Source organism: Setaria viridis, chromosome 5, assembly GCF_005286985.2.
Source record: "Setaria viridis chromosome 5, Setaria_viridis_v4.0, whole genome shotgun sequence".
NCBI classification, from domain to species: domain Eukaryota; kingdom Viridiplantae; phylum Streptophyta; class Magnoliopsida; order Poales; family Poaceae; genus Setaria; species Setaria viridis.
In genome coordinates this window covers 26772971-26800686 of record NC_048267.2, presented here as the reverse complement: position 1 = coordinate 26800686, position 27716 = coordinate 26772971, and the positions used below count along the sequence as shown (strand labels likewise).

At 45.4% G+C, this 27716-nt stretch overlaps 2 protein-coding genes and 2 pseudogenes across 2 annotated transcripts; all 4 read left to right on the top strand.

The window, feature by feature from the left end:
- The first annotated feature begins 907 nt into the window (after positions 1–907).
- On the top strand, positions 908–3118 carry LOC117856432 (hypersensitive-induced response protein 1-like; annotated as a pseudogene).
- Positions 3119–3604: 486 nt separating this feature from the next.
- Positions 3605–5917, top strand: LOC117854582 (mitochondrial outer membrane protein porin 3). The gene is made up of 6 exons (XM_034736806.2): positions 3605–3793; positions 3914–3981; positions 4566–4676; positions 4811–4900; positions 5011–5219; positions 5340–5917. Exons 1-6 carry the CDS (start codon positions 3751–3753, stop codon positions 5644–5646), a joined length of 828 nt encoding a protein of 275 aa, XP_034592697.1. The 5' UTR covers positions 3605–3750; the 3' UTR covers positions 5647–5917.
- A 211-nt stretch (positions 5918–6128) lies between these two features.
- Positions 6129–8205, top strand: LOC117855625 (uncharacterized). Its single transcript, XM_034738013.2, has 2 exons — positions 6129–7035; positions 7173–8205. The coding sequence occupies exons 1-2, from the start codon at positions 6933–6935 to the stop codon at positions 7922–7924; spliced, it is 855 nt and encodes a 284-aa protein (XP_034593904.1). The 5' UTR covers positions 6129–6932; the 3' UTR covers positions 7925–8205.
- A 9858-nt stretch (positions 8206–18063) lies between these two features.
- LOC140222859 (uncharacterized) lies at positions 18064–18851 on the top strand (annotated as a pseudogene).
- Positions 18852–27716: the final 8865 nt, after the last annotated feature.

Sequence of the window (27716 nt, the reverse complement as noted above, 5' to 3'; positions counted from 1 at the left end):
TGTTTATGCAATGCGATGCAACCGGTCGTGCTCAATACACTAGAGCATCTAAAAAAAAGAAATGTTCACTACACTCGGTCAGGAGCTGGCAGTGGCGGCAACCTAGTAATCCACTGTGACTGTGGTTGCTGAGCGAGAAATGCGCGGTTGGTGACGGCGCCATGGCAGAGCGAGAGAGAGCGACAACCGACAGGTGAAGCTAAGCTACTCACGGATCACGGACTCCGGACGCCATGGGCTGCCCAAGAAACCCATCGCGAATGTGCCGCTTCCGGGCTTGTGGCAAGGCAGGCCACAAGCCCACAACAGGCCCATAACATGCGCAAAGAGCCCCTAAGCAACGTGGTGGGAAATCTTCGGAACCAGTTTCAGTCCAGCTGTGCAGGACACACTATCTGATATTAAGCTCCAGCAAGGTTAATGTTTCGGTGCTTTTGTCATTGTGTGCCTCGTTCAACTAGTGTTGGATACACAATACATGTTAGATTAATTAGGTTAGACCTATTTATTTTAATTAATCAAATAAGAATTAAAAACCCCACGATAAATGCTAAGAGTTACTAATTGATCAATTTTGTATAGGAAGTTGAGGAGAGGTGATTATTGTTGTTTATGAGAATTGACTCACTCAATTAAAACAACCAATAAAGTGCTGAAAGTTACTAATGCTTGATGACCATTATCCCGTCAATCCCGTCAATTACTAGTAACTTTCATCATATTATGATGTCCAGATTCGATAAACCTCACCTCTTGTAACCTATATAAGAGAGGCATCTCCTCTTATTCTTACACGTGCGAAAATACCTGAACGCTCTCAAATACTCCTGCTTAGGAGATCTCTCTTCTCCCTCCATTGTTTTGATGCTGTTGTTACTCTTCATCCAGCGCAAAGCTCTACGCGCACATGGGTTTGCGTGAGTAAGCCTCCGGAACCTCCCCGCCTTCGTGATCCTGCTCGGGATAGGTGTGCAAACAAGATTTTTAGGGAGTTTATGACTACGCGACTGTTCGTTGTACGACTACTTACAGAAGACCGCTGTACGACACTTTCTGCTACATCCAGAAAGGTCGTTCACGGGGACTGCACTGTGGACATCTCCATGCATCTGCTTCGTATGGCTACTTCAAGCAAGGTCAACCGTTTAGCATGCCTGAACCAGTTGATGACTACGCATCCAATGTCCCCGGCAACGGATCCGCCCCAGGGTTCATTCTGAACTTTTTCTGGTTCTTATGTTCTTGTTTAATAGGAGATCAAACTTGAACGCATGCACATATCATGTTGTCATAAGATCACTACAATTTATCATGATTAATTTGTTAATTTTTGGAATTAAAATATGTCTAGTTTTCTAACAATACACAATAGTAATGGTGTGTGTTATGTCAACGTTTATGTGTGCTGCATAAGCAGGGGTGCAGGACGACCACTGAAGACGGATCGGAATGGCAAGGCCAAGCCCAAAATGAGAGGTATGTGCTGCAACTAATTTAGCTATGTTCTATGCTAGATCATTTCCATATATATGTTATATATGTACTCCCTCCGTTCCAAATTATAGGTCGTTTTGACTTTTCTAGATACATAGATATTATTATGCATCTAGACATAGGGTATGTCTAAGTGCATAATAAAGTTTATGAATCTAATAAAGTCAAAACGACCTATAATTTGGGACGGAGGGAGTAGTTGGCACTTGGTAGCGAATTGCATGTGTATATACCACTTTGATTTTGCATCTTACTTAATTGCGTGTTCTATTAGCTTCTCCGCACCTTAATTTTATTCTATCATCTGCCACTAACTACAACATATGAGTATATGACGCTGTGACCTAGTCATCCACCCTGAGAACCAGTTCCACAGGCAATATCATTTGCAAGTTTAAAACAAAAACCAAACATAAAGTACTGCGAGATAAAATTTCGAGAAACATAAAGTACTGCGAGATAAACCAAAAATAAAGACCAAACATAACATTTTTAAAGCATCTCTTTTAGAAACTCGTATGTGGTTCTGCGAGATAAAAAAAAACTCTTTCTTGGAGCTTTTCGAGAGGGGCTAAATAGAAGTACTTGCTTTATTGGGCAAAGTGGTATGCCTGGTGCGTCGGCCGGAGGGTCGCCGGCTACCTCTCCCTCCGCGTCCAGCAGCTCGACGTCCGCTGCGAGACCAAGAGCAAGGACAACGTCTTCGTCACCGTCGTCGCCTCCGTGCAGTACCGCGCCCTGGCCGACAGGGCCTACGACGCCTTCTACCGCCTCAGCAACGCCCGGGAGCAGATCCAGTCCTACGTCTTCGACGGTCGGTAATCGATCAATTGATTGAGCAAATATTTCTTTCCATTCTGTATGCGTGTGTTCTTGTGATGGATGATGTGTACCGAGAGCAAGTAAATGATCTCAGTGATCCGGGCGAGCGTGCCGAACATGAACCTGGACCAGGTGTGTTCGAGCAGAAGAACGAAGGTGGCGCGGGCGGTGGAGGAGGAGCTGGCCAAGGCCATGGACACGTACGGCTACGAGATCGTGCAGACGCTCATCGTGGACATCGAGCCCGACGAGGTGCTGAAGCGCGCCATGAACGACATCAACGCGGCGGCGCGTGGCGGCGGCGGAGCGCGCCGAGGCCGAGAAGGTCCAGCAGGTGAAGCGCGCCGAGGGGGAGGCCGAGTCCAAGTACCTGGCGGGCGTCGGCGTCGCGCGACAGCGGCAGGCCATCGTCGAGGGGCTCCGCCGCTTCGTGCCCGACGAGAAGGCCGTCATGGACATGGTCCTCGCCACGCAGTACTTCGACACCATCAGGGACATCGGCGGCACGTCGCGCGCCGCCACCGTGTTCATCCCGCACGGCCCCGCTGCCGTGCACGACGTCGCCGCGCAGGTACGCGACGGCGTGCTCCAGGCCGCCACGCACGCCCCCGGCGGCGGCGCCGTAGCCAGGTGATCCTCCACCATGCCCACCATCCACCAGCCCGCCGTGCGCCCGTGCCTGCTTGCCTGTCCAGTGTCCACACCCTTTGTATGTTCTTGTACTGCATGTATATGTATCGGAGATGCGACTATCTGTATGCTTTAGATTGTTCATTTCTTCTAGCTACCTTTGTCTTCACTAGCGAAATGTATATTCTTTGAGCCTTTGAGGTGTGCATATGTTCATCGTAGAATTCAAAATCGTTACGAAAAACGTCCACAATTGAAATCCTACGTGATGAATTTAAAACACATGAAACTTTCGATTAGTTTGCACACAAAAAGCGATAATTTAGAAAGAGAAGGAAAAACACCTAGAGAAGTTAGCTTTCCTTACAAAATATCAAAATTCATCAGACCGCCGCTTCCGCTAAAGAAAATTGCTAGCCGGCCTGCACCGTTTTCAGGCCCAACAAAAGCCCATGGTCGCCGCAACCACCATTCCGTGATCCACGTGCAAGCGAAGCGACAGCTGCCGCCCGGAGACTCGGAGAGCATCCCACGGTGACCTGGATGTGGGTCCCAGAGTCAGCCTGGCCCAGCTGCCCGCCTCCGCTGTTTGCTCCCCACGAAGCACGACGCGACACGAAAACAAAAAAAAAAAAAGAAAGAAAGAAAAGAAACCAAAACCCACGGGAAATCAGAAAAGAGAAGCAAGATCCGCAGCGGCTCCATTTTAACTGGTCGCCGCCTCCGCCGCTGCCATCTCTCCCCCTCGCCCCTCCGTACCACCCGTCTCCCCTTCTCGCCGTCGCCGCCGCCTCCGCCGCTGCCATGGCACCAGGTCTCTACACCGACATCGGCAAGAAGACCAGAGGTCCCGCACGCCTCCTCCTCCTCTGCTCCCGATTCTATATTCCTGTTGTCCGTGTTCTTCGCTGCCCGAGAACCCGCCTGATCCTGACCTGACGCGTGTGGTTTCCCTTTGTCCCCGCAGATCTGCTGTACAAGGACTACAACACGCACCAGAAGTTCTCCGTCACCACCTGCTCCCCCCACGGCGTCGTGAGTGCTCTCTCCCTCACGCCTAAATCCCAATCAACCACCCTCTTCTCCTCTCCCGTACGCGCCTCCCCGCAACGATCCGGCAATTTCGTGACGTAGGGGTTAGTGGAGTGTATGGCTGTCCGATTCCAAATTGATTGGAACCTCGACGCCCATTCCTGATTGGGCGATCGAATCGGTCGCTCTTGTTGATTCTCTGGGCATAGTCGTCCCGCAACCGATCACTGTTTACTGTTGCGTACAATCACTGTTTATTCCTGTAAAAAAAGGGTGTCATTCACAATGCTTGCGATCTGTTTTCTAGATTGGATGGTGAACGTGCAGGATCTGAAGTCACATAATTACTGTGATTCTGCGGTTGCCAGATCATCATTTTCCGTCTCCCTCCCAAATGTTTTCCTGTAATGTATTTTTTTTTCTTTCCACTAATCCACTATGCAGCATTACTTTAGTAAATGCGTTAGAGTTAGGGACTGTTTTTGAAGTAGAAGGATGGAGGACCAGAATACAGTATTGGATCAGTGTATCTTCATATTGTACTTGCAGTTTTTGCTCTCTGGTGATGATCTTGATTTTACATACAGGCAATCACAGCCGCAGGAACAAGGAAAAATGAGTCCCTCTTTGGCGAGCTTCACACCCAGATTAAGAACAAGAAGTTGACAGTTGATGTCAAAGCAAACTCAGAGTCAGATGTAAGCTGCAGTGCTGTGCTTCTCCCTTTTTTACAGGAGCCATGTTTCTAATTTGATGTTATTTATTGAACTGTGTTTAATGCCTCATTGTGAATTTATAATATTTTCTGAGAGTTGGATTTTGTATCTTCCAGCTTTTGACAACAATCACTGTGGATGAGTTTGGAACACCAGGGCTCAAATCGATTCTCAGCTTGGTTGTTCCAGACCAGAGATCAGGGAAGGTATGTTCTGGAATTCTAAGGATCAAATCAATTGTCATTGTCTAAACTGTTATACAACATGGTGGCCAGTAAGCTAAAATAATTAATCCTCTTTTTGTCTGTCTTATCAGCTTGAACTCCAATACTTACATGAATATGCTGGTGTGAATGCAAGTGTTGGGCTCAATTCCAACCCTATGGTTAACCTTTCTGGTGTCTTTGGAAGCAAAGAACTCTCAGTTGGTGTTGATGTTTCATTTGATACGGCGACTAGCAATTTCACCAAGTACAATGCGGCCCTGAGCCTTACCAATCCAGATCTCATTGCTTCCCTCCATTTGTGAGTATCGTTTCTTTGGTCATCTACTATATGCTAATCGACTCACTGTACTTAGTGAAACATTAGTCTTACCATGTCTTCAATTTTACTGTGGTAAATAATCATGAAACTCTTCGTCAGGAATAACCATGGTGATACCATGGTTGCATCCTACTACCACTTGGTAAAGCATCATTCAGGCACTGCTGTCGGGGCTGAGCTGTCACACAGCTTCTCAAGAAATGAGAGCACGCTGATCTTTGGTTCTCAGCATTCGTTGGATCCCCACACCACCGTAAAGGCACGCTTCAACAACTATGGCATGGCCAGTGCCCTTGTCCAGCATGAATGGCGCCCCAAGTCGTTCATCACCATCTCTGGTGAGGTTGACACCAAGGCAATTGAGAAGAGCACGAAAGTTGGTTTGTCCGTGGTGCTCAAGCACTGAAACACCAGATGTTTTGGGCTTCAGGATTTTCCTTTTCAGTTTCAGTGGATTGGAATAACATGGAAAAACATGGCCCAAAGTCATCTTTGTGGCATCATTTTGATCTCGAATTATATTATTTTCCCTCCATGATCTGTTCCATAGGCAAATATTAGGATTGACCTTATGTTTTGATTCTCAGCACCTTCTGTTAATAATTTCTGGTGATCGTGACGGATTGTTAAGCTTGTCAGATGTGATGGTGATTACTTAGCATTCATTTATATGTTCATTTGTTGATCTCCTGATGCCATTCATGTGCTTGGATGTCTGTGGATAATAAGGGTAGATGAAAATCTCCGCATACGATGTAATTATATTCCCAAGCTTTATTGTGGGTAAAAGAATGTTGTGTCCTTGTTTAAGAACTATAGCTAAATCTGCTCCCTACAAACATTCCAAGGATGCTTCAAGGAGTAGATTGGGATTTGGGAGCATATGTTATATTTACTGAAACACTGAAATATGAAAATGTACAGATATAATCAATAAAATTCATGAAGCATTTTTGTAACATAGGCTCTAATAGATGATCGCTATCCCACAAAAATTGAACTTAAAAATCAACTAGTACAAGGAGAAACCAAAAAATCTCTAAATACCTAGTTTTTGTTAAACTCCACCGTAGTACTGGTTTCCTAGATCTAGACATATGGTATATTTAAATGCATAGCAAAGTCTATGAATCTAAAAAAGTTAAAATGACCTGTAATTTGAATCAGGAAGAGTAACTTGAACGACTCAAAGGATGAAGTCAAATTGATTAAGCCTAACCAGTAACCACCAAATGGCTGACCCCATTTAATCTAATCCATGGTGATAAATGATTACACAGGAGATCATCCCGCTCTCGAGAACAATCGCGGAGCACCTGACGTACGGCACGATGATAACGTTGTAGTGAAGCAGTTAGCTGAGTTGCCGTGCCGCGCGCCGAAAGCGCATATACATGTCGATCCATAGAGAGGCGAGCGGAGATCCCTATCCCCAGCCTTCACCCAAACATTTGGGAAGCTAGAAAGAAAAAACTTGTCGTGCCCTCAGGAAAAAGCTTGGAATGCGTGAGCGGCTACAATACTATGCCTACACTACTCCGATCCGTTATATGAGGCACCTACTAACTGCTTCGGCTCATCGGTCTCACGGCCACGGTGCACTGACTTAGCTACCAAGCTCAACGCGATCAACGTGCCTGCACAAGAACACGCGCGGCGGCGCCGACGATCCCATCGCGGCCACCGGCGATAATGGCGGCGAGCAGGCAAGCACCAGCGGCGGCCGACAACGTGGATCCCGTCTACGAGTGGCTCGACGACGGCGACAGCTACCTCCTCCGCCTAAACCTCCCAGGTGCGTACGGTGCAGACGTGCCTGTGTATTTTCTCGATGGCAGCTGACGCCTGCACATGTTCAAACTTCAAAATGGTGCTAACTCTCTGCTACTTTGCGTATCTTCTTGTTTGTTTGAATTTGAATCAATTCCAAAGAGTTCAAGAAGGAGGATTTCCGGGTGCACGTGGACGGCGAGGGCCGGCTCACCGTCATCGGCCACCGCAAGCCCACGCCCGGCGCCGGCGGCGAGGGCAGTAAGGCGGTGCGGCTCCACAAGGCGTTCCAGCTGCCCAGCACGGCCAACCTCGACGCCGTCTCCGGCCGCTTCGACGGCACATTGCTCACGCTCAAAGTGCCCAAGCTGCAGCAGGAGCAGCAACAGCCCGCCGCCGCGGGGCCGTTGCCTCCTCCATCGACGCAGGCCAAGGAGGAGGCCGACGGCGGTAAGCCAGCTGGCCACGAGGACAAGGCGGCGTCGTCCCAGGCTGGCCGTGACGCGGAGACGGAGAAGGCGAGGGTCGAGGCGGGGAAGGCGGCGAGCTTGACGGCGAGAGGCAAGGAGGAAGACGAGAAGGCCAAGCCCGTGGCGGCGGCGCCGCCGCATGCGACCGAGAAGGCGAGGCCGGGAGGTCATCGAGACGACCAGGACGAGAAGGCGAGGGCCGAGCAAAGGGAGAAGGTCGCCCGCGAGGCCGCGCGCAGGATCGAGGCGGCGCGGGCGAGGGTGGCGGAGGCCAAGGCCAAGGCGGAGCGGGAGAGACAGTGCGAGCACTGGAAGGAGCGCGCGGTGGAGGAGGGGCTCAAGCTGGCCGACGCGGTCAGCAAGAAGAAGGAGGTGATCGCCACGGCCGTCGCCGCCTTCACGCTCGGCGTCTTCGTCTCCCACAAGCTCTTCTCCAGGAGCTAATCGATCAAACCATCCACGAACATAGTGATGGATGATCAAACGACAGAGAGATCGAGCACGTCGGGTAAAATCATTTGCGGGGCTTCAAGCCTTCTTCATTCTTCGTGTGCGTTGCACAAGATCGATCACGCCACGGGTGAGATGAGATGTGTACGTAGCATCGCTGTACTTGTAGATATACAAGTGTAATTGTGACAAGGAGACATCTACATGTACTGCTGAATGTTGATCTTCCATCAACTAGTGAACGAGTTTACACTGAAAATCTTTACCAACGTGCACTCGGTTTGTCCTTTATCTCTGTTCTTCTTTCGGAAACTTGTACCCAAGAACATTTAAACATAAAAATAATTTAATTTTTATTTACATCTTTGATTTTTTTATCTCAAATTATACACCTGACATGGTACATATCCCACTTGAAGTAGCAAGTTTGTTGTCCACTCTATTGGAGACGATGGTGAAACTAGCCTAAAAACCTAGGAGTCTCTTCTTGCTCTTTTCGCTTCTCTTCCTCCTCTCTTTTTTTTCCTTCCTCCTTCTTCCTTCTCCTAAAAAATGGAGGGAGCTCAATAAAGCATCCATTGTTTTGTGGGGAGGTGGTGGTGGTGGTGGTGTGTGTGGGTGGGTGGGTTGGGGGGGGGGGGGGGGTGGGGGGGCAGGCTCAAGCCCCCTCACGCATGGATCTGCTCTTGGTTGGAGATATTATAGCATAACTTTATTGTAATCGCTGAAAAAATTCTTGACACCCCTTGTTTTTAGGTACAGATATTACAACATACTTTTACTGTCAACTCCGTCAAATTTTTGACCATGCCGTAGTTTAGCTATTGTCATCGTGGTAGTACGATAAGTGGTGATGTACCATACGTTGAAGTTGAGCAGTAGGTTTGGCTGACAAATATGTTGAACGAACAACAAGAGACTAAAATGCTCTCTCGTAAACCTCACACCATCAATAGCAACCAAAGGACACCGCTGATGACAATAGTGTGACGCTGATGCAAGTCTTGCAACTGATGGTCACTCTATTGAAGCGCGAGGCTTGCCCAACGCAAAATGCTAAAAGAGATTTAGGCATTATGGAGAGTGATGGGAAGCTCTACGTTGCTGAAATTCAATATTGTGTAGATTTCCTGAAGGAACTATTGCCTCCAGGCACTGTCAACTCACTCACTCATGCATATGAAAGGTCGTGCCTTCTGGAACTGTATGGTGGGATTTTCTTTGCCTCTCTGTTAGGCTCCATTGTTGTTTTCGAGCTTTTTGTTATTGTTTGTAGTTCTAGTTGACACCGTCCTATCATTTGTCTTGTTGTCTTATTGTCTGCGCAGTCTGGGTTTAACTTCTTCTTTATCAATATAATAATAGGTAACTTTATCAATATAATAGGTAACTTTCTTGCATGTTCCCTTCCAAAAAAAATGTTGAATGGAGTTGACATGTGGGTTAGGGTAAAGACTGAGAAGTGTGTAGGGTATGCAGAGATTTTTTTTAGACAAAGGGGATATTTGGTTTGTTGCACACATTAGCCTTACCAAAAACTTGGTAACGGCAAAATGTGGGCATTACCAAAATCATGCACAAAAAGAGTGTTGCTTGGACTGCAACTTTACCATTTACCAATTCATATGCAACGTCAAAAACATAAAAAGAAAACTAAGTGTTTGAATTACAACCATGCCAAATTTTATTAGAAAAAAGAGTATGACATGTGGGCCTACACTGCATTAGTTTTTTAAGCATCAAAATACAGTTAAGTTGGGTCTTGTTTTAACAAATTTAATTTCAAGAAAACATATCACAAACCAAGTCAAAAAAAGAGGAAAACTAACCATAGACTAAGTATAGAGCTTATAGGACACACTATGATATTTTCAGTTCGGAAAACATTACACCTCTGCCGGAGTCGGGCAACGTTTTGCTCGGCGTACACCACGCCCTTGTTGCCTTCATACTGTGCATTTACGCTACCAAAATTTCATTGACATGCCAAACTTTGGCATTGAACTCAAATTCTTCCTTCATTTCAACACTAGTGGAAATCGTAGCTTCGGTGACAAACAGTTTTCATCACCGTGAAGGTCAAATTTGTCACAAAGGAAGTTTTGTGATGAATTTGTAACGAAATTCAGTCCGTAAAAAATGGAGCGTCACGTTTGTACTTTTGTGACGAATTGATAAAAAACATCACAGAACTAGTTTTTTCTGCGACAAAAAACTTTCATCACGGAATCATTTTCCGTTCTATGATACGTCGCAAAAATGTCACTCAACTTTAGGATCCACGTGTCCCCATCCACGCTGGCACGTGACGTGGTCTAGACACGCTGGCACACGACGTGGCTTCATCCACGCTGGCAGGTGACGTGTTGGCCAGCACGTGTGCAAAAAGGACCGCCACATGGCTAGCTAGCATAAGACCACGTGTCGAGACGACACAAGTCCATGTGTCATTATTCTATTCACCCACGTGTCACACACTCATGTGGACATGTGTCGACTTTTCATCGGTCCACGTGTCATATTATTACGTGCCCACGTGTCATTTTCCCATTTGTCTCCGTGTCATTTTCCTGTTTATCCACGTGTCATTTTACAGTTTGCCCAAGTGTCCTTTCTCGGGTTGTCCAGGTGTCATTTTCCTATTGGCCCACATGTCTTTTTTTTACGGTTCCACGTGTCATTTTACTATTGGTCCACGTGTTAATTTCTAATTAGTCCATGTTTCCATTTCTGTTTATGACATGTGTTCTTTTTTGATTGGTCCATGTTGCAGTTCTCCATGTTGCAGTTCCCCACTAGTACACGTGTTAGTTTCTTATTGGACCACGTGTCCTTTTTGGATGTTACACATGTCCTTTTCTGCATGTTACACGTGTCCATATCATGCATGTCCACGTTCATACAGATCCATTTCATCACAGAACACCAAATGATGTAGCAGAATTCACAGAAAGTTCACCATAATTAAGTTACAACCAGTTCATGACACCATCATTAGTTAACTGGCAGTTCAGAGCCACATAAATTCATAACACAAGCGTATAAAATTTTGTAGATAATCATAAATTCATAACACAAGCGTACAAACACCAAAATTTGAAAATATGCTCTAAAAGGAAGGAATCGGCCGATGATGCAGAAAATGACGAAATCTCCTAAATAAGGCTAAAGAAAAAGAAAGCAAGATAAGGAAATCAACGCACACGGCAAGAGTTGAATAAAATATTCTGTAGATAGAGTTGGTTAGGGATAAGTTTGATTAGAGATAGAGTTGCATTAGTTAGAGATAGAGTTTTGATTAGAAAAGATTATGTACGTGACTTGCCTTGTACGTGATTGGAGCCTTGCCATGTAACGTCGCCATCCGCCCTATAAATATAAAGGGTCGTGGCCATTGTAAAGAGAATCACACGATCAATAAACAAACATATTTACCTTTACCTTTCAGCTTCACGCCATTGCATTAGGAGTTGGAGTAATGTAGCTTCTCGATGAGTTCCTTCTAGCAAGCTGGGCTGCATCGAACTCGATCTCCAGCAAGCTGCAAGTCCCCGTCATCAGGTGTACTAGACTTCAACTTCAGGGTGCATCGCTGTTGTTGGGTCTGGTTTCATGTACCAGTTATCCAGTATCTTGGATCTTTGACTTACAGCGCATCGCTTTTATCTCGATCTACGCTATTCACCAGTTATCCTGCCTTGATTAAGCTTGCATCGGCTGATATTTATCTGTTCTATCATCTTGCCGTTCCGTTTGCTTTAATTAGCTTTAGATCGGCTCATCATAGATGATAGATCGCTTGATAGCCTGTTGCATCTTAATCCTGGGTACCCTTCGAGTGTTGTTGGAATTAAGTTCCATTTTGATTAAATTTATTGGCTAGCGGGGTCTGGATTGATGTCCTGCTGAGTCTTTCTAGGTTGCAACTATCAGGTGCATCGCTGTGGTTTCACCTAGGAATATTGGTGGTGACGTTAGTTTAGATCTCATTGGTTTGTGGCTCTAGCTATGGTGGAGCGAGAACTCGATGACGCTCTATCTCCTATCGGCTGTCTAGCCGATGGTTATTGTGAAGTTATGTTGAATCGGCTTGAATAGCCGATGAGCCATTTGCATTCATCAGGATGTTGGAGTCAGCCTCATGGCTGATATTTTATTTATCATGATTTATTTTGCTACACCATTATCGCTACTGGTGCTTGGATCACATCGGCCTGATCGGCCGGTTGCCTCGAACTTCGAAAGGATCATCTTCCCCTTGTCAGTTGAATAGTCAAACTGACTGGCACGCCCGCGCACACCACGCGCGTCGATTTGGATTCTGCACTGGAGTTAAGCAAATCTCCCAGGTCCTCATGTGCTGATGCAGGATCCACCACTGTCAGGATTTTGCGTCAACACAACGGAATGCCAAGTAGTGCTGACAACAGTTCCACACACATAGGATTAGGGCTGAGAAGAGGTATTAGGGGTGTTCAGGTTCAAGATCTTCATAAGAATGACGTTGCTCTCATCTTGTTGCTTGTTGAACTCCTCATACTGTCTTTGAGTTTTCGCTAGTGCTTCCTCTGCTACTTTAGTCTTCTTCTTTAATTCTTCCACTTGTTGATGTAGAACAACTGAACTTTGTTTTTAAGTAGCAAGTTCTTGACGAAGCGCTTCTTCACCAGCTGACTGAGACTTGGAGGAGCTTGTGGGTATACCAGCATTCTTCATGAATGTGGTGTTGGAGCTATTCTACGAGAGGATCTTGGAAACCACATCAACACTAGGCAATGGTGGCTGCCTATTAGCAATAGGTTCTACCCTCATAGTTTCCGTTGACGCCTATAAAATGCAAAGATGAACTATTAGTATACCGATTATAGTAAAAAAGGATTATATTAAATAAACTATGAACAAAGGCAGATTGGATAACTGTTACTAAATAGTGTTAATATAACACACCACTGAAAGATAGGGACAACCATGAATGTCACAACTATATGATGCAGCATGTACAGAGAAGTGTTGGAGAAAGAAGGATAAAAGTCTGGAAGAAGGATTTGATAAATGGTTTTAGAATCATGTAAGTTAATGGCATATTATCATTTATGGAAGTGACTGACGTAACAATATATTTGGTTGTAGATCGTGAAGTTGCATATATAAAGAGAAACCTAATGAAGACAGGCATAATTGTAGGAAAACATGTGTATTATAGGGATGCAGGTGAAATGACCACGTAGATATTCAATGCTAGTACTGACTTGTTGAGCATGGCAACCAACAGAAATTAAAATTCTAAACGTCCAGCAAATTAGCTAATTCCTAGAAAAGCAAATAAGCATGTACAAGGACTTACAACTACTTCTCTAGCCGCGTCACTCATACCCTTCTTGCGGCTGGTATGGCAGACCTTGAAGGCTTCCACTGCATCGACTTCTTCGTCAGCTTCATCAACTTGTTCCTGGGGTTCATCCTTGTTGACTTCAGCGGGTTCTGCATCCTTGTTCTTGTTCTTAAACTGATGTACCAAAATGGAGGTTAGACAAACAGCAAAACCACTTAACTCATTCAAGAAAGCAGAACAATGAAAAGGGAACATTAGAAGACTATTGACACTTACATATGAATGTAATTGTGCAACGTAGCAGCGAGATCCTGTTGCTTGAGGCCACCTGACTCTAGCTCGGTTTCACTTGTTCTGATTAGAAATTGCCTGCAAGACATGTATGTGCTAGTCTCCATCACAAGTACATACTTGAAAGCACACCAAGAGAAATTACCTTGATGTGTGCAGTTGACCACTTGTCTACAAGTTTACACCACTGTGCATCAGTCATGTAGGAGACAGGAGAGGTTGTGGGTATCTCATTAGCAGGGACGCAATGAAGTGTTCCTTCTTCAACTTATACCGCCTCTACCGTATCCCTGACTTGAATACACTGACACAAGCATCTATTGTTTCCTTATCCCTTCTGTCAATTGCTAACCTCCCTTGGTGATTAGAATTGAAATCCATTTACACAAGGGCCATATAAGAGTTGAATGTAAAATAGGGAGTAGTATATAGGCACTCACAGATAGCCTTCCCACGAAACCCTCAAAATGTCTTTTCCTTGTAGTCTTTCCAATGGGGAAAGATGGGAACTTGGGACCTAACAATAACACCAGCATCTGATGCAAACTTAGCAGCTTGCACCGGTTCATGCAGCCTAGTGTTCCCCTCAGCAACAGAGATGGGCATCCTTCTCCCCGTAGCTTTGGTCATCTTGTCAAGCAAAATTCCTCTGGTTGCTGGCCTCACCTTCCTTGGGCCACCTCTTTGTGTAGGTGCTGTAGAGATTTCATTCAATTTCTCATTATTCATCAAATATAAAACCATCAGTGTGAAAAAGCTTGAGGATCAACGAACCAACCTTCAGTTTTAGACTCTGACTGCCTAGAGTCGGTATTCCTACCGATCTCATCTTCGTTGAGGTCAGGAGCATCATCACGATCTACATCATATTGATATGACCAGTCCCTCAGAGAACTTGAATGATTGTTCACATTGTCATCACCGCTAGTGTTTTCTGCAACTGCTGGCAATTCTTCCTGCACAACATTGTCATCACCACTAGTGTGTTCTGCAACTAGTGGTAATTCTTTCTGCACAGGCTTTTCACGTGGTCCTGATGTTTGCAGCCTTTTCAATAACCTTGTTGAAGCTCTAGGAGTGACCTTTGTTGGTGGGATTGACCTCACCCTCTTGCAATGTCTACCTCCAGGAGCCATGGCACCACTTGTTTTCCTCTTCTTCGCACAGACCTTCCTACACTCAGTCCGCACAAGGCCCTGCAGATTTCAAAAAGCAGAAGTTGTAAGCATGTGAACAAATTAGAAGCACTTCTAAGTTTTAGAAATATCAAGTGCTCCTTTTAAGCATTGGAAATATCTACTGCTCCTTCCAATCATCCCCCACCTACATCAATTGCTAGGGGTATCAGCTCCTCTTCTAAGTCTGTATCATCATCTCCATCATCAGGCTCTTCAACTTCAGGGATATAATCTGATAAATCAGAACCTTCACCACGACAAGCATCCTTGGCAGACCTTTTTCCCTTCCTACCTGAACTTTCCCCTTTTGAAGTTGTTTTTTCTTGACAATGAATTAAGAGCTGATGATAAACCACTAATGCCAAGTTCTTCCATTCTTCTTAAATTCTTCCTGATAGTTGCTTCCCGTTCTCTTTCATATTCATTTTGTGAAGGTTCTAACATGTGTAAGTAGATTCTAAGTATTAGTGACCTTGGTTGATTTCATATTCATGACTGGAATTAGAATATAGACCCACCACAACCTCCAACCCCGAATCGTGGATGAATGTGTCACTACCTAGGACCATAGAAGGTAGATGGATTTTACATACCTCTTGATACGGGGCGTTGGCGTGTGATCATTGTGAATCGTCGGGTAGTTGCTTGTCGAAGATGGTGAGGCTGCTACGATGCGGCGGTCGTCAATGATGTTGTAGCAGATCCGGTGCGACAGGCATTGTCGAAGGGGTAGCAGATCCAGTGTGGCAATTGTCATCGACGGGGTAGCAGAGTCGAAGGGGTAGCAGATCCGGTGTGGCAGTAGTCATCGATGGGGAAGCAGATCCGGTGCAGCGGTGATGGGGATGCAGCTCCGGTGCACTTAGTGTAGTCGATGAGGTTGAAGCTCCAGAGGGTGGCCTTCGGGGGAGGGGAGGGGTTGAGTGTCGGCGCGTTGGAGCCTGCTGGTGCAGAGGTGAAAGGCGAGAGGTGGAGGCAGATCTAAGCGAAGGGATAGAGAAGGGGCAAGGGATATGGGGGGGGATATTGTCACAAATACCCTTGATGGACGAGGTAGCAGTGTGGCCATTGCTTGAGGGTACAAGGTACATTTCGCGAGAAATGTTTTCAGCTTCGGCGGCAGAGTTGGCGCCTGGTGAATATTTCGAACCGTCGTGTCCCCCTGACCCATGGACCCCACATGTTGGTGTTCTTAGAATTCCTTATGAATGTTGCGACCATTTCTTGTGAACAAGACTATTTCTCTTTTTAATCTCCGATTTAAAATTTTAACTAGTCTCTCTCCCTCATCAAACCCCCAAATGACTTGATTCTTTTTGTAAAGTGCATCTAAAATCAAGCTCGATCCAATCATTGCTCTATGTCTAATATCTTTTCTATGAAAATGCAGTCTGTTTTGAAATTGGTATAGTTCTTTCACTCTAGCTTTGGTCAAACATACTACTTCAATACACTACCTACAATACTAATTTGTTTTGAATTAGTTTCATGTGTTCCACATGATAGTTTATTTAGTGTAGTTCTATATGGAAGGTATGTATTTGGTTAGTTCTATATATAGTCACCTATGGCTAGCAAAAGAAGATTATGGGATATCGAAAGGATGAATACTACTTGCATTGCATGCTCTATTATATTATTTGCGTGATATGTAAGTACTGATACTTGCTATATATGTGTGTACGCGCACTGAGATTACTAATTAAGAAGTACACATGACATATACATATGCCATCATATATATACATATCAAATACTCATTTTGTATCCATGTTGCATTCATGTCCACATTATTCCAAGGTAACATTATACATGTGGTGAGCCACATATATGCTAGGAAGTACTACATAATAAACTAAGGGTCCCTTTGGTTAAGCTGCGAAAGTGATTTTGCTTTCAAGAAAAGTCAAAAGCTAAACCAAAGGGGTGAGCTTCCAAACCCCTACTTCCACAAAAGCAACTTTTTTGTAGTTCATTCTCCACAACCACCCTCGGGGTGCTTTTTCCAGCTGTGAGGGCGGACATTTCACAAAAATTACCCGCACTGCCACCGCTTATGGGCGTACCCCTTCGTTTTTCTTTCCCACCGACACCTCTGTCGCTCTCGCTCCCCACCCGCACCTCCTCTTGTTCCTACCCTATGCTGTTGCGCTAGGGTTTTGCCGCGCCCTTCGGCGGCGGTCTGACGTGCCCTCTGGCGGCGGCGCCCGCGCCCTCCGGTGGCAGTCCAGCCGTGTCCTCTGGTGGCGGTGCCCTGAAGGCGGCTGCGACGCTCCTACTCGTCCTCCTCTCGAGCCCGTCGTCCACCTCCCGATCTGTATGCTAGCAAACTCCCCGCCCAGATCTGGTGCTAAGGTAACTCCCCACTGCACCTCCTTGCTCTCCTGCACATTCGTTTTGCACATAAAAAGTGAAGCAGCAGCAAGGGAATTGTGCCTCGTCTCTAGGGAATCAAGGGCAAGGAGAGCAGTGTTGGTGTAAGTTGTGACATAAAGGGTGTTATTGCATGTGGTTTAGGGGTGCTGTAGTGTATTAGGCAGAAAAAAAGCTGATCTGTACATGAGGCAATGAAGTGAACCACAGTGAGATGCTAATGGCTTTAACAAGACCAAACAGACCCTAACAGTACAATTTCAATAAACCTTGTTTGGATGAAGGAAAGTGTGGGTACTACCATTTTATTTGTAATATATTTATGGCATACAATATCTAATTCTGAAACACACATCTTTTACATTTATCTGAAGAAAGTTGCTTGCCTATTCTTGTTGTTACCTGAGAATTAAGGTTAGAACAAAAAGATGGCCTTTTGACATCATTTGACACATTCTGTAACTGCTGTGATGATATTAAGATTCAAATTTGGTAACTGGAATGGTGCACTGAAATTTTAAATTTAGCTTCACTAAGGTTAGCCTCTAGAAGCTTGTTATACTATCTTACTAACAAATAGTAGAATACATAATCTGAATCTAACTATTGCCTGGTCATAGAAATCATAGGTCTACATCACCACATGTAAGCTTGTTATGCTATCTTACTAACAAATTGGAGGAGGCATGAGCATTGATATTGTTATGATTGTGAATTGAATGAATTTTTTTCTTTATTCAAGAATGACTGATAAGGTAGATTGATGTGATGCCAATGTGAGGCATTTCATTGACATATGCAAAGGAGAGATAGAAGCTGGGAATAGACCCTTGGGAATGTTCACTAGGGCTGGTTGGAAAAATCTGGTAACTAAGTATGAAAAAAAAACTGGGCTGAAGCAAACAAAGAAACAATTGAAGAATAAGTTGGACAATATGAAAAAAAAATACACATGGTTTATGGAGCTCAAGAATTATGCCACTGGCCTTGGATGGAATGAGGCAAACCAAACTGTTGACTGCTCCAACGAATGCTGGGATGAACACCTAGCTGTAAGAATTATGTACTGTCCTTTTTTCATTTATCATTTTGCATTTTGATTTGTTAACTGTGTATATGGGTTGACTTGTTAACTTTATCCATTTAATTTTAGAGATGCAACAATCCTGATAAAGGTATCAAATGCAATCATGTTAGGTTCAGAAAATAAGGACCAAAGCACCTTGATGATCTTCATATGTTGTTTGATAAGATACATGTTAGCGGGGCAAGTGCATCCTGTCCTAGAGATATTTCCTCTGATGACTCAAGTGATGAGGATGTAGGTGAGATACAAAAACCTCAAGATAATGATGATGTCAAGTTGGCTGCTTTTAAAAAAAATCAAAACCAAAAAAAAAAGAAACGAAAGGAGTCCTCTACTACTACTAACGAAAAGGATGAGAAGAGCCCATTCTTTCGCATGTACAAGAACACATGTTTGATGATAGACACTGCAGCAGGGAAGATCTCCACAAGTGTTGAAGCATCATCTGCACCTCCAACTAGCCAAGTCTCTAGCATTGCAGAGGCCATGAAGATGGTTAAAGATTGTGGGGTGCAAGAGAAAATAGCTCTAATGCATACAGCCACCTTTCTGATTATCAAGCCTGAATTAAGGGAGGCCTTCAGCATGTTGGAAACAAAAGAAGGAAGGTTTGACTTGCTTGAGAGGGAGCATGCAAAGGAGTTGATGAGGCGCACGTAGAAGCTTTCAGTTATTTATTTTTAGTGTCATGTTGTGAGAACCATTTATTTGCTTCCATGTTCAGAACCATCTGAAATAATGTTGCCCTGTACTCTGAAACAATATTTTCATGAGTTATTGCTTCCATGTTTGGTTGTGCCATTGCTATTGATGTCCATGTTTTGATTGCTATCAATATTTTCCTGAGTTTTGATTCCTGTCTTATGTAGATGGATGGCAACATGGATGATTTGGCAAAAAATAGACAAAAGGGACTACTGCTTCTTGCAGAACTGTCGCAGCAGGCTGCCATTATTGGTGAAATGGGTTACCAATACACTAAGCGTATTTGCACAAAGGAAAGTATAGGGAAACACCAAAAACTGGACTTCAATGGGTTATGAGATGCATGGGTCGTCTGAGGTACTTCTATAAGATGTTTCGAATGAGCACTGATTTTTTCATGGCACTACATGACTTGCTAATCTTGAACTACGGCTTAACATCAACTAATAATGCATCATCAATGGAGTCATTGGTCATGTTCTTGTGGATCGTTGGAGGACCCGAATCATTTTCACAAGCTGAAAATCATTTTACCCGGTCACTCTAGACAGTTCACACTAAATTTCATGAAGTACTGAATTGTCTGCGCAAGTTAGCAAAACTAATATCAAGCCAAGAGATCCTACTTTCTGTACTGAGCATGATAAGGTCAAGGAGGAATGTTTCTGGCCTTATTTCAAAGAAGCAATTGGAGCTATTGACGGTTCACATGTTCTAGTAGCAGTGCCAACAGAGGAAGTGGTCAACTATACATGTCGATATGGCTATACATCTCAGAATGTGCTAGCTGTTTGTGATTTTGACATGAGGTTTATCTTTGCGGTTGCTGGTTGGCTAGGTTCTACACATGATACACGCATCCTGAACCATGCGTTAGTAAATTTTCTTTCATTTCCCGTGCCTCCTAAAGGTATGCATGTTTCGTTACTGGTTGTCAATATTTCTATTGTTATTTGGCTTTGCTGATTTGGTTTTATAGGTAAATATTACTCAGTGGACTCTGGTTATCCAAACCGAATAGGATATCTTGCCCCTTTTAAAGGAAGCACATACCATATACTAGAGTTTCGACTTTGTAATGGACTTGCTCCTCAAGGGAAGTGCGAGGTTTTCAATTTCTTGCATTCATCTCTTTGAAATGTCATTGAGCGGGCTTTCGGGGTCTTGAAGCAGAAGTGGTGTATTTTGAAGGGCATTCCAAGTTTTCCTACTCGAACTTGGAAGCATATAATTCTAGCTTCTATGGCATTGCATAATTTTATTTGTGACACCAATTTGGAAGACAAGTTGTTCAATAGATGTGATGGTGATGAGGAGTAGCTGCTACAACACAGTGCCACGGCAGAAACACAAGAAAATGACAATCAAGATGGAGAGAATGAGGACACCATGAATACCATTCGCAGTAGGCTGATGCTTTGGTTAGTGCGAGAGGGAGATAGTTATGTTGAAGAAGGACATCATTATGTGAACCATATGCCTTTTGTAATATTCTATAATTTTATTTATGTGGACCATTTGTTAATGGTGAATGAAATCCTTTAAGAAAAATAATTTTTCCTTTTTAAAATGGTAATTTGCATGCGAATCAGTGAACAAAATAGTGTTTTACAATAAATTTGAATATCGGCATTCTCCTAGCAGTTCAGGGGCATTACAGACATTTCTTACCAAATCTACAACTTCACAGTCATTCTAACCAAACGGCTTTCATTTTTCTCACAGCTCATAGTAGCTTTTCTCATAGCTCACAGCCCACAACAGCTTTTTTCACAGCCACAGCCCAACCAAACATACCCTAAGCTACCATATATAACAATGAATCAACAATTATGCATTTATTTAATCTTGATGAATCCGTATTTGATCATTTAGGTTCAAAGTGTGAGAAGAAAAATAAAAAATTAGCTTAAAAAACTAATTAAACTTCTGAATTATTAAATTATTTGATAGGAAAAAGGAAATGTGTGGTAATTGGTAAGCTAAGAATAAAAAAATTTGGAGAAAAATGTGATTTGGCTAGGGCTCGAACAAATTTGGAGAAAAATGTGCTTTGGCTGGGGCTCGAACTAGAGAGCCACTAGACCAGGTAAACGTGAGCAAACCATTGTGCTATTCAAGTGTATTTGATGTAAGTTCCTTTTGATATATACATAAACCTAATTTATGGGCCATGTTTGGGCTTCAACCAAGTCCTTATACAATTAATTAATTCCTATTAATGTGCGATGCTAGGAATGTGAAAACATACACATAGTCGCCCACCCAAGCCAAAGGCACCCTCCACAGCCTTTCTACCGGCCAAGTGCCCCCGTGGTCGCCTGCCGAAGGCAAAGGCGCCCTCCTCGGCCTCGCCGCCGGCCAAGCACCCCCGATCGCTCGTCGAAGCCAAAGGTGCCTTCCACGGCCTTGCTGCCAGGGAAGAGACCCCGCGGACAACCACCCAAATAAGTGGCCCCGCGGCCGGCCACTGGAAAAGGCGTCATCCGAGGCCAAGATCTGTGTCGTCTCGTAGGGTAGGAAGAGGGTTCCAAAGGCCAGCGGCCGGCCACCGAAGATGCCAAAGACCGAGTTCGGCGACGACTACTCCTCAGACTCTAGTGACGACTTCTTCGACTTCTCCTTTGACTCCAATGACGACTTCTTTGACTTCTCCTTCGACTCCAGTGACGACAACTCTTCCGACTCCTTCGATGAAATCGAGTTCCTGAGGAAGCGCATGAATGACATCGGTGATGAATTATACCTGAAGTGCAAGATACTTGCAAAAGCGCAAGCCAAGATTGCTTCACTTGAAGATGAACTTGGTAAGGCAAAAAAAAAGGATGAGGGTACTTGAAAATGCAAAGGAGTGATGTGGATAGCTAGTCAGTAATAGTAACTGCTGGTGTTCTTTTGGTGAGGCGGCTTGTGATTAGTAGAGTTTGGTGGATGTTAGTTTCATGAATTGCTAGATGCTAGCGTGATGTATGAATTTGGGAGGTTCGTAGCTATGGTGAACAATCTTAACGTATTTTCCTTTGTCTAAATTTGTGATGTTCCTATATATGGTGAACCATCTGGATTTTGTCTGCATTTCCCCGAGGCACTTGCAAAAATTAAAAGGTTGTTTGTGAATTTGTTGGTGTTCTTACTCCTTGAATACTCTGTTGGAAAATTCAAAAATATGGTACGGAAAAGTGGCTCTATAGGAATCAAACCCAAGACCACATGGTTGTGGTGGGCTTTCCTTACCACCAGACCAATTGGACACTTATGGAGGTATTGGCTTTTTAAGCATATAGTAGTGATGGAAATGAAAACGTGCCACCGAGGAGGTGAGGATGCGGGCGTCGCCTACTTCTCCACGTGGTAGCGCGTGATTGGTTGAGAGGCATAAGAACTCGTAAATAGTCCATATTTATCTTTTTAATCCGGAATTAAAACTTGTAAGAGGTATTTCTCCCTCATAAGAGCTCCGAATTTGATGATTCTTTTTCCTAATTTTATCTAAAATCACTCTTTCATTTTATGGTGTATGTTTGCAAGTTAGGTACTATTTCTTGGATCTTATACATATTGCTTAGTTTCTTACATCTATGTAGAAAAATAAACAAATGATTTTGCATAACAATTGGAAATATAAATTCATATTTCCTAATACTAAGTTAAATATGATGTTGTGTTCAAATTTGAGGTGTATATGAGTTGAAAAGTATTCTGACATATGCAAACTTGAAAGTTTTCCTCAAGTTATAGGAAATTATGTGGGAGATATATTAATTTGTGAACAATGTGTAGCCCCACTTTATTAAAACTATTTGAATTTTTTATGACAAGATTATGGACCGAAAATAATTTGATGTGTTAGTTTTTAGAATTTTCTAACAAAATTTAGATATTATAATAATTATTTTGTAGTAGTTTAGACTTAGATAGTTGAATTATCCATATCAAACAATTGAATTTTGTATCTATCTCTAGAACTTGGGCTATAATGGTATATATGAACCTGAAAATATTTTTTCTATAATTTTTTGTATCTTATTGGAGGCACACGTAGTTCAATTTAAAAATACTTTTTAAATTACTTGTGATGATAAATACGATGAATGTTTGTGTTAGATGGGCCGAAAAACTTACCCTGGGCTATTTTCTACTGAAGCCCGATTCCTCCTAGCTGTTTATCTTCAGGTCGACGATTCAGATCGACTATTCGATGCCACGGCCTCCGGCGGCAGTCGTCCCCATTCCTATTTGCGTGCACGTTCCTCATGGAGCCGCTTGCCATCCCCGAGAGGCGCCAGTTTCTTAACTTCCCAGGGAAGCCGGCGTAAAATATTAAATCACGTTCCATCATCGTCCTCATCGCCAGTTCCACTACCATCTCATCCCCGACGCGCGCGCCTCACCCCTGCAGCTCTCACCGACGCCATGAAGCGATCCATCTTCCCCTCAGCCCCTGCCCCCTCCGGCTCCCCGTCGCATCGCCTCTTCCCCACCGGCTCCCCTTGATCGAGTGATCTGCCGGTGCCTCCTTCTCACCGTTGCACTCCTACCGCGCCGTTGGCCTTAACAGCGCTACCTCAATGTGCCGCAGTCGTCGTCCAGCTACGGCGCCGGTGCTTCCGTGTCTGGATCCCGCACTGATGCCGGCGACCTCGGGTGGCCATCGCGCTCGTCGTCGGGGTCGCGCTCTGACGCCACCGACCTCAACCTGCCACCGTCGCCCACGGATGGTCGGCGCGAAGCCGCTAGGGGCTCCCCGAAAGTTCCGAGCCTCTGGAGGTGGCGGGAGTGGCTTCCTCCAACCCCGCACAGTCGTCACCGCCCCGAAAGTTGACCTTTAAGGTCACAGTTTCGGCTGAAGTGTTCGACTCTGACTCCGAGTCCCAGACTGAGATGGACTCGTCTTACAATCGTTGCCACTGCTACTATGTGCCCTTCCCCAGTGGTGACGCTCTGCGCATCTACCACCATGTTGACAACACCTACGGGTGCCCCATCTGCCCTACCAGGATTCACCGGTGGAGGATCCTCAATGAGGTCAAGGACCACGTCCTAGGAATGGTAAGGTCCGCGACCTTGAGGGGCGACAACAAGAAGAAGTGGAGCCGCCACTGCATCGTGGCCCGAAATGAGGGGTGGATGCGAGAGCGAGGCGTGCCGCGCCCAAGCATGCCTTGTCGCCGCGTCATGTCATTGTTGATTGTCACCGTGGCAACCTACCTGTTTGAGATGGCACGGGAGCTAATTTTAGTTCACACAGGAGCTAATTTTAGTTGAAGTAGTAGTGTGTCGTTGTAGTGGGATGGCACTGCATGCTACCTGTTTGAGATGTGGAACTCAAGTTTAATTATTTGTTTTCGTAATCTAGTCATCATAATTTGGAGTCAATTCGTTCTTTGTTTAATTGTTTATTTTCGGTGTTTAATTTGTTCTATATGTTGTTTCTGTGTCTGCACTGTGGCGTGCATCATTCGATTACTCCGACGATGGCATCGTCGTCGAAGACCGAACAACACCGCGATGGCGCGTGCCGCCTGTGGGCCTCCACTACGGTAGCCGGAGTGGTCCGAATCGCCAGAGTACCCCGCAAATTGGGCTGCTAGGGCTTTGTGGAGATGAAGGGGAGGAATTGAAGGCAATCGAGGGTTTTCTTGTGAGGATAGCGAGTGTTTTCTCACGTCCGGCCTCCAGGAATTATACTTTGATTGTCTTTAGAATCAATTTCAAGTTACTAATTCTGCATAACTGTAACAATAATCTCATTATTCCTAGGAAAAACTAGAACAAGGAATACCAAAAACCTTTGCAACATCAATGGAAAATCACCAGAAAATCACCAATGCTGCTGGATTGGACCTCATCAACCAAAATCAACAGAAAAGCAACCAGCCCTCAACCTCATCAAGCAAAAGGTACATTAATCCGGCAAATTAGTTTGGATACATACGTTGAATTCAACCAAAGAACACATCGCATTCGGCACGAATCCTACATTACTCACTACAAAATAGTTCTACCCATTGCCCCACACCACAGAGGCCGCCAACACATCAATGATTATTGCCACGCGCCACCACCAACGCCAGTGTGGCGTGCTGGCCCCCAACCCACGTCACTCGCCAAACCACCTCTATGGCATGCCCACGACGGTGTAGACACCCCAAGTTCCTCAGCATCGATGGCGTCGTTGTTGGTCCGCTGCCGCCCCCGATTCTTCCTCGCCCTCAACCTGTCTTATGTACCACATTGCAGTGTCATCGTCGCCAACACCGCTATTGGCTCTGTAGAGGAAGAGGGCGGCCACATAGGCCGCCACATTGTTCCTGCCCGCGGCGGTACGGGCGAGCTCGTCGAGGCATGGCCGGGGGCTGCGGTTTTCCTCAAATATGACTTCCATCTCAGTGAGGAAGCAGGCCACTGGATTGCTGGCTTGGGTCAGGTGAGTAAGGAGGGAGTCGTAGCCGTCGCCATCATTCCACTGCATCTCGATAGCAAACCTCTCTAGTGCCACGCGCCGGCCGGTGCGGTCGCCACACACGTGGCGCATGGCCGAGCAGTTTGCCCGTAGGTTGCGGAGGTCCTCCATGGGCCACTCTAAGGTTGCAGTGAGGTGGCCTGCGATTTCAATGGCCACCTCGGCAGGAAGCTCTACCAACAATGATGGGTGCCACCTCGCCACCATGATTATTGCCGACGTCGATGTCGCGCGACGCGGAGCGCGAGGGGGAGGCACTCGAGGGCTCGCGCAGCAGCGTGGATGGAGATGCGGTGCGTGGACAGCGGTGAGCCGGAGTGCTGGAGAGGCGGAGCAGTGACGTGATGTACGGTGAACGAAGGGGGCGATGGAGGAGGCCGAGCGGGGGCTACAGTAGTTGTTCTTGAAAACCCCTCTTTTGGGAAATGGCAAGGGCGACGAGAGGAGGAGTTCTTGAAATCCCCTCTGCAAACTGGAGTAGGAACTAGCGACGACGGCGAGGAGTTTTTGAAAACCCCTCTTGCAACTGCCGCTGACCGCTGGCATGTCCACTCACATTAAGGCAGCACCGCATCTCGGTGAGCGTGCGCGGGAACAAGAACCGTCGTGCCCGTGTGAGTATTTTGCTCAAAAAGAATGTGAGTGTGTAGTTAGTTGAAAACACTTGAGTAGCGTAGTGGTTGATAGCATTTGTTGCACCGCCTTTGACCCGTGTTCGACCCCGTGCAGCAGCAAAATTTTTGCTCCCTTTTTAAGGCTCGTTCGGCAGACCTGTTATTCAATGTGGGCATATTTCTCTTCCTGGGCCGGATTGAGTGGATCCTAGTGGCTCTGGCCTGACTTTGAAATAGGCTGAGGCCTTATTGTCTGCTGGCTCCACCATCACACGTGGCCATAATGTGGACACGCTGGACCGGGCAAGCAGGCCCCATATCTACATGTGGCTGCCATGACTACCTGCTGGACCCACTACTTGTACACGTGGACCTCCAAGATACACCCAACGGGACCCGCATGTACACGTGATAGCCGTCGGCCTGCTAGCCCACACTCGTACACTTGGACGGTCGGTCCCACCTCCCCAGTAGACCCCATGTTGACATATTTGACCCACAACCCTGACACGTGGACCGTCGGGTCCCAGTCACCACACGTGGCTGCCAGGTAGACATGTTGGACCATTCAACCGGGACCTACAGTTACACATGTTAGCCACATCGGCCTGCTGGGCCCGCACTCGTACGCGTGGACGGTCGGGTCCCACCTCTACAATGGGCCCTGCGTTGACATATTTGACCTACGGCCCTGACATGTGGACGGAAGGGTCCTGGTCACTACACGTGGCAGCCACATAGACATGTTGAACCGGTCAACAAGGACCCACAGTTACACGTGTTAGCCACGTCAACCTACTGGGCCCTCACCCGTACATGTGGACGGCCGGGTCCCACCTCTACCATGGCCCTGACACGTGGACCGGCGGGTCCTGGTCGCTACACATGGTAGCCACGAAGACACGCTGGACCCTCTGTCATCACATGTGGACCTATGGGTCCCACAGCCACATGTGGCCCACCGATTCTATGATGAGTTACTGGCGTTGCAAATACGAGATGATGGTGGCGCACCGTTCTGTGACTATATGAGATGTTATTTTATGATGCGCATTTTTTTCATCATAATTCCATAGCGGCCGAGGGCTCCTGCCGATAATCTATGACGAACCTGAGATTTTCGTCATAGATGCGGCATGTTTAATGATAAAGTTTTAGAACGTCACGTGCAAAACATCATGGAAGCTACTATTTCTAGTAGTGCAAATTGTAGGTCGTTTTAACTTTTCTAGATACATAATTTTTGCTATGAATCTAACAAAATCTATATAATACCAATTTGGTAACTTCTGTGGGCATCAAGCAAATATAGGCACTTGATTAGATTATTACACTTGTCGTCCAATCATTGAGCACATATTACACAATACGTCTACCATATTGTCAGCAAATGATATATGTAGATGTACTAATTATATACAGTGATGAATGATGGGTTAGAAACGAGTATAACAGAAGAAATAGTAGGGATATGAAATAGGAAAAAATCTATTTTTGACCATCCAACTATTGCCTCCGTTTGAGTTTGGCCATTCAATTCCAAAATCAGGAATCTTCGATCAACAACTGCTAAAACCATTCACAATTGACCATCTACCTGTTTTTGAAAGGTGATTTTGCTGACGTGGATGACACATGTCACTGGGCCCACATGTCAGGTACTCTTTCTTTCTCCTATCCTCTTCTCAAGCTCTACAGCCCCGCCGGCCCCCTGCCCTCCTCATTCGCAGGGCCGCTGCCGCC